The sequence below is a fragment of the Nicotiana tomentosiformis genome, chromosome 3, assembly GCF_000390325.3.
Source record: "Nicotiana tomentosiformis chromosome 3, ASM39032v3, whole genome shotgun sequence".
NCBI classification, from domain to species: Eukaryota; Viridiplantae; Streptophyta; class Magnoliopsida; order Solanales; family Solanaceae; genus Nicotiana; species Nicotiana tomentosiformis.
The window spans coordinates 42,587,216-42,599,203 of NC_090814.1; the positions used below are offsets into that span (position 1 = coordinate 42,587,216).

An 11,988-nucleotide genomic window follows, 5' to 3' on the forward strand; every position below is an offset into this window, starting at 1 on the left:
TCATTAGTAGGTAAAGCAATGGCCTCCACCCATTTAGACATGTAATCCACCGCTAACAATATGTACTTGTTCCCTCTAGACGATGGGAATGGTCCCATAAAATCGATCCCCCAAACATCAAAAATCTCCACCTCAAGAATGTTCATGAGCGGCATCTCATTCTTTCTAGTGATAGTTCTAGTTCTATGACATCAATCACACTTCTTCACAAATGGGCATCTTTAAACAGAGTCGACCAGTAGAACCCCGATTGTAGAACTTTTGCAGATGTTCTATTACCACCATGATGCCCCCATGAGGTGAGGAGTTACAATCATACAAAATTTGCTCCACCTCCTTTTTCAAAATGCATCTTCTCATCAGTTGGTTAGCACATTGCCGATACAAGAATGGCTTATCCCAGAAATAACAGTTTACATCAGGTAGTAATCGCTTCCTTTATTCAGGAAGAATTTATGGAGGAGTTACTCTGATCACTATGAAATTTACATGATTCGAATACCATGGTGGTGGATCATGCGTAAAAGGTTGCTCATCTGGGAATGTTTCCTATATCACCCCTCCTTCTTCCATATGCTTATGATTTTCTAGTCTTGACAAATGGTCAGCCACCTGATTCTCTATGCCCTTCCGTTCACGAATTTTCAGGCCAAATTTCTTGCAAAAGAAGTACCCATCTAATCAGTCTTGGCTTGGATTTTTTTTAGAAATTAAATACCCAATCGCCTCATGATCCGTGTAAACTATCACATGCGTTCCTACTAAGTTAGACTGAAACTTGTCAAAAGCATAGACAACTGCCAATATATCTTTTTCCATCGTGGTGTAATTAAATTATGCATCAGTTAGGGTATTGCTGGTGTAGTAAATTGAATTAAACACTTTGTTATTTCTCTGTCCAATTACTATGTCAATCGCATCACACATCAACTCAAATGGCAGACTCAAGTTAGGTGCCACAATGACCGGTACATATACCAACTTCAATTTTAGCTCCTCGAATGCCTTCAGACATGCATCATCAAACTTGAATGTGGCATCCTTTTCTAGCAACCTGCACAAGGGATTAGTAATTTTTGAAAAATCTTTAATGAAACGTCTGTAAAAACTTGTATGTCCCAAGAAGTTGCGGGCGCCCTTAATAGAGATGGGTGGTGGTAGTTTTTCAATCGCCTCAACCTTAGCCTCTTCGACTTCAATTTCTTTCTTGGACACTCGATGTCCCAATACAATACCTTCTTGGACCATAAAATGGCACTTCTCCCAATTGAGCACCAGATTAGTGTCCTCACAGCATGCTTGTACCAACTCCAAGTTCTTCAGACAATTATCATACGATGATCCGAAAACTGAAAAATCATACATAAAAAAGCTCCACAAATTTCTCCATCATGTCGGTAAAAATAGATATTATACACCATTGAAAAGTTGCTAGTGCATTGCATAACCCGAATGTCATCCTTTTAAAGGAGAAGGTTCCATTGGGACAAGTTAATTAGTCTTTTCCTGATCTTCTGGTGTTATCACTATCTGATTGAAACCAGATTAACCATCAAGAAAGCAATAATTTTCATGCCCGGCTAGCTTGTCCAATATCTGATTAATGAAAGGGAGAGGAAAGTAGTCCTTGTGCATAGCTTTGTTGAGTTTCCTGTAATCAATGCATACTCTCTAGTCTGTCATCGTTCTGGTAGGTATCAACTCATTTTGCTCATTTTCCACAACTGTCATGCCTCCGTTTTTTGGTACGCACTGCACAGGACTCACCTAATTGTTGTTAGGAATAGGAAATATGATCTCAGCATCCAGCCACTTGATAATCTCTTTTTTTTACTACGTCCTTAATAATGGGATTTAATCGTCTTTGCTATTGCACACTGGTTCTATGTCCATCCTCCAGGAATATTTTGTGCACCCAAAATGACGGACTGTCCCCTTTATATTAACAATAATCCAGCAGATAGCCCCATTGTGTTCCCTCAGAACTAAAAAAAGCTTGTCTTCTTGCACATGTGACAATAAAGACGAGATAATCACTGGTAAGGATTCTGAAGAACCTAAGTAAGTGTATCGCAGATAAGAGGGTAAAGGCTTGAGCTCCAATTTTGGAGCCTCATCAATAGATGGCTTAGGCGGTGTCAATGTCAACGGCCTGTCAGTTTCCTCAAATTTCTTCAACCCATTGACATATTGGCACATCATGTTCAAAACTTGTAGAATTTCTTCCCCCAGATCATCCTCTTCTTCTTCTTCGTCAATTAAAGTTCTTCCTAGAGGATCTTCAGACACCAAAAGTAAGACATTACGCTTGCCAATTCATCATCCACAATTGTGTTCATGGCTAAATCTTCATAGTGTGCAAGCAATTTGAGTGCTCGATATACATTGGAAACCTCTACTTTGTCACTCACTCTCATAGTCATTTGTCCTTCACATACATCAATAATTACTCAGCCCGTGGCTAGGAATGGTCGCCCCAAAATAAATAGGACTTCCTAATCAGGCTCGTAATCCAAGATGGTAAAATCAGCTGGGAATATGAACGTGCCCACTTGGACCAACACATTTTCAATGACCCCCCTCGAGGCTGGCTAAGGATCTATCTGCCAGTTGCAACACCATCATTTTCGGTCAAGGATCTTCTAACCCTAGATGTCGAAACACAGAAAATGACATCAGGTTTATGCTCTCCCCAAGATCACACAATGCTCGCCCGACCACATGTTTCGCAATTGAAATTTGAATTGTGAAGCTTTCTAGGTCCTTCAATTTAGGAGGAAACTTATTCTTAATCCTGGAACTACACTCCTTAGTGAGTGCTACAGTCTCAAATTCAGTCAGCTTGCGCTTGTTTGCCACAATTTCCTTGATGTGCTTTGCATACTTTGGCACTTCTTGTAAAATGTCCACCAATGGGATATTCATCTGCACCGGTTTCAAAATATCAAGGAACTTCTTGTATGCTGCATTATCCTTCACTTTCTGCAATCATTGAGGGAACAGAGGTGGTGGCTTCGCAACTATTTGTTGTGGTTGCTTTACCACAGCCTCTTCAACTGGCTTCTCTAACTTCTTTGCAGTGTCTTATTCGACTTCTGTGATGGCCTATTTTTAACTAAAAGTCACTTGCTTTATCTTCTTCGATGGGATTTTTTCTAATTCTCTCCCATTTCTCAGTAACACAAAATTAATAGGAGCCTTAGGATTAGCCTCATTGTGATTAGGTAATGCTCTCGCTGGTCTGGTATTCTGGGCACTGGCAAGTTGCCCCATTTGTCGCTCTAAATTTTGAATAACAGTAGCCTGATTCTGATTAGTAGCCATAATCTTCTTGAGCACCTCCTCAATATTACCCATCAGATTTGCAGACTGATCTGCTTGTGGTGGGCAAAACTGATGATATTGACTTTATGGTTTGAACTAATTCTGAGCACCCTAATTTCCACCCTAGGAGAAATTTGGGTGGTTCCTCTAATTTGGATTATAAGTATTAATATATTGATTCTAATTATCTCGGCCTCTATTAGTATTCCCCATAAAGTAAACTGACTCTAGATTCGCTGGACATGCATCATTGGTATGGCCCTCGCCATAGACTTCGCAAAACACTTGCACCTGTTGTACTGGTTGAACCTGTTGCATTGGTTGGAACTGCTTTTGGTTCTAAGTCACATTAATCTTACTAATTTGAGTTTCTAAATATGCTACCTATATAGATAATGTTGATACAACATCCAATTCAAGTACCCCGACAACTTTATGGACAGTGTGTCTACCTGATTCCCCTTGCCAATTTGGGTTTCTTTTGGAAAACCTATTTAGCAGCACATAAATCTCATCAAATCTCTTTTCCAATACATGAACACCAGCTGCTTCATCTACCACTATTTTTGTTTCAGGGTGAAGATCTTCAATAAAGGTGTGAGTCAGTACCTCGTTGGTTTGGTTATGGTATGGACAGTCTCTTAGTAGCCCCTTGAATCGTTTCCAAGCTACATAAAGTGATTCACCTTCTGTATGTTTGAATGCAACTGTCTCACTTCTTATCTTTGCGATTTTACCAGAAGGAAAGAACCTAGACAAGAATTTGCGAGCAAAATCATTCATGATGCAATAGAGTTAGATGTCTCAGATTTTAACCACCTCTTGGCCTCTCCCAATAGAGAAAAATGGAACAATGTGAGCCTGACATAATTGGACATGACCCCGTTAGTGATATTAGTATCTCTAATCTCAAAAAAATTCAGAATATATTTTGGGGGTCCTCGTGTGGTAGTCCCATAAACTGTCCATTTGCATGAAGTAGTTGGATCATACTCTGCTTAAGATCGAAATGCCCAGTGATCCTAGGCTTAAAAATACTGGAGGTGACATTAGCAATGCTAGGCATAGACACCTCTTGCATCACCTGTTGCACTCTATTTTGTACGAATGAAAACAAGATTCAACTAGTGGTTTTCCTGTTGATGATAAAAGAGAGTTGCCATCTAATATTTAAAGGTATAATAGGGTACCTATTCAATTGTTAATATCAATATCCTATTAGTCTACTAAGCAGTGAGATTTGGGTAAGGGTTCTTGTTATTCTTAGGGAAGGTGTTAGTCACCCCCTAGAATTTACCTGAGGTAGCTCCATAACATTTAGACTAGGTTTAGGAATTTAAATGTATATATCTTACTTAGTTAGTGCTTAAAAGTGTATGGCTTATCTTATGTTATATTTTAAAATTTTATCATTTTTGAAAGAGAAGTAGTATATAGACCTTGAAAGAAAGTGTCAGTTTTATATAAAGAAAAGTCTTTAAACATGTCTATACAATTGCAAGACTGTTAAAAATGGATTTACGATACTTGTACTTACTAATTTTTGTAAAATAGGGGTTAAATTTTAAGTATTTGACTATCAAAACAAGGTGACTATTTGTGTAAAGTAAGGGCTATTAGGCAAATAGGTTTAGATATACCTTGGAAATCGATTTCAAATCTTATCCTCAAATTCGAAGAAGAATCGTTTGATGATCCTTGATTTGCAGCAGCGTTTGTTTGATTTGTAGAAAATCCCGACTTTGGAAATCATTTTTGACTTTTGATTTTTAGAAAGCGAGATTGTCGACCTTGCAAGTCTGTTTTAGTTATCAAAAAAAGCTTCATGGAAACTGTTAGTATGAGTAAGAATGGAAACTGGATAATAGAAGTGATTAACAAATTAAATTATTTACTAATAAGATGCAGTAATTCTTTTACTTTTTTTTACCTATGGTTTTTAGGCTTGCCTAGGTTTCCTAAAGTAACTTACAGAATAATAAAACAGGAAATATTCACTTAATACAATCAGTGTTGTATACGCATAGAAGTAATAGCATGCTTATGTAAACGATAAAAAAAGGAAATTGGACCCATTGGTTTAGGCCTGATGAGAGTTGGGCCCCGCGAACAACGGACGAGCAGTAGCAACTTCAATGACTTCAGATCCAAACTAGAACTTGGGCCTGAGTTCTTGAGAACTCAATAAGCCCAGTTCGGTCACATGTGTAAAAAGGAAACAAAAAGCATTAGATATATGACCAATATAACACTTAACACCAATAACATCAATATAAGGTCCAAGACAAAACTGTAACTGGCATTAGTAATTAAGAATGCAAATAAAATTAATGTAAAGTCAAACAAAGTAAAGCAATTTATAGTGAAGCCTTTATTTTCATTTAACACTAAAACCTAAAGAGATTAGGAAATTTCAATAATTAAAGGCTTAAGGTAAAATTTCATTCATGGCCAAGACACCCTTTGGATCCCTGGCACTTCAAAGTTCACTAGGGTCTCAGGGACCCCGAGCAGTACTTGTATCAGGGAGAGTATCTCAACCACAAACTAAATTTTACTCCTAAATACCCTTAACCACTCACACTTACTCTTACCTACAGGTTTAAATTCTAATGAGGCACTCATTGTAAATTCCAATGCAACTGTAATAATAAAATATAGGAATAGGTACATTTCTCACTGCAGCTATACAGAATATCATCATGATTATAAGACAGCCAATCACATTCTTGTAGCCATAATCCAAACATAAGTATATGATACACAATGAATATTTTCAACATGTTCAGGTGTGTTCAAGAAATCAGTTACAGGTACACACAAGGGAAAAGAACACCAACAATTCACTTTAGAAACCTAAACAGTTGAGTCATGCGACTTAAAGAGTAGAAAAGATACAGAGTTCAAGCTTACAGAAATCTAAGGTCATGATCATATCATCTTAACAGCCTATGTTCAAGAGTTCATCCCTAGACTGTCTTAACTTCTATTAGATGCACAAGTTAACAGCTTCAATTGGAGTCTCTAAAGGGTATTAACAGGGATGCAAGTAAACAGGTCAATTTCATCCTAAGCAAATGACATGGCTACTTTCTTCTAAAATCCCTTAACTTCATACTCATACCAATCTCATTGGGAATTAAAGCATACTACTATGCTCAAACACAGCAGATAACAGCAACAGGTCCATCTTAGGTTCGTAAGTCATCCCTAGTTCACTTAGGTAAGCTTTGGTGAAGTTCAGGGATAAGGAAGGGGTGTGTGTGTGTGTGTGTATATATATATATATATATATATATATATATATATATATATATATGAACATGAAAGGCAAGCAGAGATATTTAAGAACAAGATAAGTGCAGGGAATCCAAGAGAACACATACATGAGACATTCTAATAGGGTTATAACATCACAAACATGATTGGGTATCAACATTCATGAAATCAAACTAACAATATTACTATATAAGTTTCAGAAAGAAAGACAATGAAAACTTTATATTAAGGATTTGTTATGTAGGTTAAGTATGGAAACTTAAGCATGATGAAGCTTAATTTTAGCACTCTAACATAACAGATGAAACTCAAAACACCATAAATATATCTTAACCAAGTTTCATAGTTTAAGCTAAGTGTGTAGCAGTTATCAGAATACACACAATGATAAGTACATGAATCCAATTAGTTTAGAACATGTTTATATAGTGAGATCGCATATTTGATCACACAGTTATGAGGTTTAACAAGAATCAATGATCTTCCAAGAGTTAATAGAATCGTAGAAGCACATTAGAAAGAAGAAATTAATTTAAATATCATAAGCTTATGTACCTAAACTAAGGTGACAATCTTGTCTTCTTTATTAAAAGATTTGTGTCCATTTAGGTCTAGTCTATCAGGTGAATCATTTCAAATGTAAATAACACCAAGGCAGATAGTATAGCAGACATGAAGGTCCTAGTGGAACATCAGGAGGTATAAAGTCAAGATAGTTATATAGAATCATTAAAAGTGCTTAGTTAATTAAAGAAACGCAACAACACATATACTACCAATTCAAAGACCTATTTATTAAGATTACAAGAGTAATCAATCAGTATATGGTCTTATTTTCAGATTGTTAAAGAAGCATGTAACTCTAAAGTTTGATAATCAATCATAAACTAATGATAAATAAATAGAGACAATTAACTATAACTTATCATAAACAGAGTCAATTAACAGAAAATAACAGAATAAGCATGATTTCAATTAGATGGTTGAAAGAGAAAAAAGGTCAAGGCTCACTAACCTTCTTTTGAGCAGGAAACCAAATGAGAATCTTTTCTTAGCCGTTTAAGAGTCAACACTCAAACTCCAATCAGTGTAAGCTCAAAACCGGAAAGAAATTAAAACCTAATTCGGAACCCTAACTTTGATTTTTGCTACTTAGAATATTTAAGTGTAGTTAAGGATATTTTTGTAGTTAGGTCGATCTTCTTCTTGTTTTAGGTGAGAGCATTAAAGCCCCCTTTTATAGTGGCATTAAATGCCTTAAGGTCAACAGATTCAAACGATAGTGGAGAGTCATAGAGAGTTGATGATATGAGTACAATCGAGTGAAATCAGAGAAGACAGAAGTGAGAGTAGTGATAGTTTTTTTTACCTGAGATGAGGATACTGTCCGTTAAGGCAAATCCACCGGATAAAAGCCTCAATGTCTAGAGGTCGCTGTGCTTGACCTCTAGACCAAGAATAATGATGATAACATTGGAGAGATGGCCATGCATGCCATAAATTTAACAAATCATAGGAGAAACGGGAAGGGAATCGGCGAGCATCATGGATAGGAAAGACAAAAGAGATGATTTTCTACCTAATTCATGACCTTGCACGAATTTGAGCAAGGTATGTGATTGATTTGGTTCTGTGAGTTGAGAGAATAGAGAGAGGAAAGGGATGGGCGGCGGCTGAGTCAATAGAGTGAAATGATTAGGGTTTGGGTACATATTGTCATCTCTAAGGGTTAAAAATAAGAGATGCAATCTCTGCCATCGGATCTTTAGATCAACGACCCTGATAATTCAGGGGTTAAGCATTTAAAGTGAGAAAATATGAGGATTGTTGGATCCATGGGTTTTGACGGTTGAGATTAAATCAGGTGAGGTATTGAAATTAAAAGAAAAAAGAGATAAAACATGGGCCGTTGATCTAAAGGATGGACGGCTCGGATTAAGTGTGCTTCTTGTGTGAGTGTGATTAAGGGGCCACGTGGCACGATTTCATTGAGTCGGATAGGAGGTCATGGATCGCCAAGGTAGGAAGAGAGGGGTTGGACCTAGGTCAGATTTTGGTCTTGGGCTTGTGTAGTGGGCTGTTTTTATTTAATAAATAACCATTTCACCTTTGGTTATGAAATTGCAATTGTAGCCTTTTAGTCTTTAACCCTATTATAATTAATTTAAATAAACTTAAATAATTTTAATAAATTGTAGTAAAAATTATGATCACCAAATATACTACTAATTGCTGTAATTAGTTAATTAATTATTAAAAATCTTATTTTTTATTTGTGACACTAATTTTCAGATTCATTTTGAAATAGTAGGCTATTTTACCGAAATTAAAAAATAACCTTATTAAATTAATTATAAACCTATGTAATAAATATAAAAGTCATTTGCTAGTTTCAAAAATAGTAAGAGTAATATATTTATGATTAGGCAACACTAAATTATTAATTTAACACCATTAATTACTAAAAATAGGTATTATTAATTTAGAAAATATTTTCAACATATCTATTGGAAATCAGTAAGTATAAATAAATTAATTTTATAAAAGAGGGTCAAAATTGGCATCAATAGCTACCTTTCTTTGACCGTAGACGATAAAAGAGTTTTCGGGCAAAGAAATTGAACCAAGGCCAATTTTGTCCCGACCTTTAGGCATACTTTCCGAGAATGGCATATGGATTTAAGGGAGATTATAAATTGAAGAATTAGGGGAGGAGTTAAGGAAGACTTCGAGGGAATTTTGGAGAATTGGGGCCGAATTCTGGCTTTGAATTGCTTACATACCTCGAGCTTAATGAGGGTCACGCCTTATGTAGTTTTGGAATGATGATTTGGAGAGGGCGATGCTTGCAGAAATTGCGCCAGTATCGTATTATGATGATACTGCAAGACAAAAGATTTTGGTGCCTACAATAGCTTTGAATTGCAGTTGTATTTGAAAGATTTGATGAATTAGAGCTCCACTGATCGCATTTGAGTTTGAGTTTGGATTCTCGCCCCGCTTTTGAGTTTGTTGTACCTCATAGCATTATAGCTTGGTTTGTTACTTAGAAGAAGTTCTACGTCGCGATGTTTGGTCCTACAAAAACAAAACATACACATACCCATAAATTATAACGCAGAAATGTTAAGATGTAATGTAAATGATGCAGGAATGATGATGCTTGGCTACCAGCTAGCCGTTATTTGAGATCAAGATGACTTTCAGGAAATGGCTGATTTCTTCGTCACTTGGCTGGAACAATGTCAGACCATAATAAAATGAACTTTGAGAAAATAAGAAAAATGAGTGGAGTTGAGTTTGAAGGAACTGTTGATCCTACTGATGTTGAACAATGGCTTGAGCGCATAGAGAGAGTATTTGAGCAATTAGAGTGTTCGGAAGCTGCCAAATTTAAGTATGACATCTCACTGTTACAAAGAGATGCTTATGACTAGTGGGTAAGTGTACCAAATGCTAAAGCAAAACCTTCGGTGCTTACTTGGGATGATTTTTTCAAAGAATTACGCATGAAGTATGTCCCACCTGCTTATCGTGATGCAAAGAAAAAGGAGTTTCTGGATTTAAAGCAAAGGTGTGTCTATTACTAAATATCAACAAACGTTTATCGGGCTTTCTCATTATGCTGGAGGTATTATCGATGATAAAAAAAAGACAAGTGCAGGCGATTCGAAGATGGTTTGAATGATTCTATCTGAAAGTCTGTGGCCGTCCTGCAACATGAAATGTTTTTCAAAATAGTTACAAATGCTCTTACTTGGGAAAGAATTCATATGGAACAAGCTAGTAGAAATGAAAACAGGTTCAGAAAAGCTAATTCAGATTATGACGGTCCCTCCAAAAGGGGAAGTTTAACAATTCCAAGACTGGTCGTGTTCACAAGTCAGCTCAGCATAAGCAAAATCAATCAAATTTTTAAACTGCGAGCACTCCAAGCTATGGACAAGGCAAGATTCGTATACCCACTTGTGCAGAGTGTGGAAAGAATCACTTTGGTACTTGCAGGAAAGCTTCTGGTGCTTGTTTTAATTGTGGGAGCTTCGATCACAAAGTGAAGGATTGTCCTAATCCTAACCTTATTTCTTCTCCGTGTACTAAAGGTTTATCGCTCCTTCTTAAGGGAATAGAGGTTCGAAATCTAGAAATAACCAAGCGGGAGGTGCTAGTGGAGCTAATCAAGCCAGTGGATCAAGAGCTACAGCACGAGCTTATGCTACGAGATAGAGGGATGACCAAGATGGGGCAGACGTGGTCTTTGGTAAATTTCACTTATTTGGCTTATGTGTTGTTACACTATTTGATCCTGGTTCTACACATTCATATGTTTTCTCATCACTTGTTTTTCCTAAAAATGTGAAATATGTGAGACTTGATTGTGGTGTTCTTGTCAAAAGTCCTTTGGGTCATCAGGTTGTTTGTACTCAGATCTATCGAGGCTGTCCCTTCATGATTCAGAATCTAGGCTTCCATGCTGCTTTGATTGAAATGCCTTTCCAAGACTATGATGTCATCATCCGTATGGATTGGCTTCATAGATACCATGCAGTAGTTGTTTGTAGATCAAAGCGTGTGACCTTTAAAGCTCCTACATTTTCACACATTGTTATTCAAGGTGAAAGATCATTGACATCTAATATTATTTCTACAATTGTGGTAAGAAAGATGATTAGTCAAGGTTGTGAAGCTTATATTTCCCATATAGTTGATACACACCTAGAAAGTCCAAGGCTTAAAGATATACCAGTTGTATGTGAATTTTGTGATGTTTTCCCTGAAAATCTTTCTGGGTTGCCCTGGAAAGAGAAGTTGAATTTCCTATAGAGGTTAATCATGGAACTACTCCTATTTCGATAACTCCTTACTGAATGGCTCCAGCGGAATTGAAGGAGTTGAAAATTCAATTGCAAGAACTTCTTGAGAAAGGTTTTATTCGGCCAAGTGTTTCTCCTTGGGGAGCTCCTGTTTTATTTGTAAAAAAAAATGGCACTATTCGGCTTTGTATTGATTACCAGCAATTGAATAAGGTAACAATTAAGAATATATATCCATTGCCTAGGATCGATGATTTATTTGACCAGATAAAGGATGCTAGGTTGTTCTCAAAAACTGACTTAAATTCTGGGTATTACCAAGTATGAGTAGGTGAGCAAGATATTCCTAAAACTGCTTTTAGGACTCGGTATGGTCATTATGAATTTTGGTGATGCCATTTGGGTTGACAAATGCTCCAGCAGTGTTCATGGATCTAATGAATCGTGTATTCGAGCCTTATCTCAATTAATTTGTGGTGGTATTTATTGGTGATATTTTAATATATTCCAAGAATAGTGAAGATCATGATAAACATCTAAGGATTATTTTGCGAATTTTGGAGGAGAAAAAGCT

The 11,988-nt window shown here is 36.6% G+C and overlaps 2 protein-coding genes across 2 annotated transcripts; one reads left to right on the top strand and one right to left on the bottom strand.

Moving 5' to 3' along the window:
• Positions 1–834: 834 nt before the first annotated feature.
• Positions 835–1,635, bottom strand: LOC138907707 (uncharacterized mitochondrial protein AtMg00860-like). The gene is made up of 2 exons (XM_070198312.1): positions 1,551–1,635; positions 835–1,349 (listed from the first exon to the last, which is right to left on the bottom strand). Exons 1-2 carry the CDS (start codon positions 1,633–1,635, stop codon positions 835–837), a joined length of 600 nt encoding a protein of 199 aa, XP_070054413.1.
• Positions 1,636–9,887: 8,252 nt separating this feature from the next.
• Positions 9,888–11,424, top strand: LOC108945584 (uncharacterized). Its single transcript, XM_018771631.1, has 4 exons — positions 9,888–9,959; positions 10,041–10,177; positions 10,609–10,861; positions 11,014–11,424. Exons 1-4 carry the CDS (start codon positions 9,888–9,890, stop codon positions 11,422–11,424), a joined length of 873 nt encoding a protein of 290 aa, XP_018627147.1.
• Positions 11,425–11,988: the final 564 nt, after the last annotated feature.

Coding starts and splice junctions, on each gene's coding strand:
- LOC138907707 (XM_070198312.1), bottom strand. CDS start 1,635: ATGCACAAGGACTACTTTCCTCTCCCTTTCATTAATCAGATATTGGAC. Junction 1,350..1,550: donor AAATTATTGCTTTCTTGATG/GTTAATCTGGTT, acceptor ATGATTTTTCAG/TTTTCGGATCATCGTATGAT.
- LOC108945584 (XM_018771631.1), top strand. CDS start 9,888: ATGAGTGGAGTTGAGTTTGAAGGAACTGTTGATCCTACTGATGTTGAA. Junction 10,178..10,608: donor TTTCTGGATTTAAAGCAAAG/GTGTGTCTATTA, acceptor TGGTACTTGCAG/GAAAGCTTCTGGTGCTTGTT. Junction 10,862..11,013: donor TGGGGCAGACGTGGTCTTTG/GTAAATTTCACT, acceptor TTGGGTCATCAG/GTTGTTTGTACTCAGATCTA.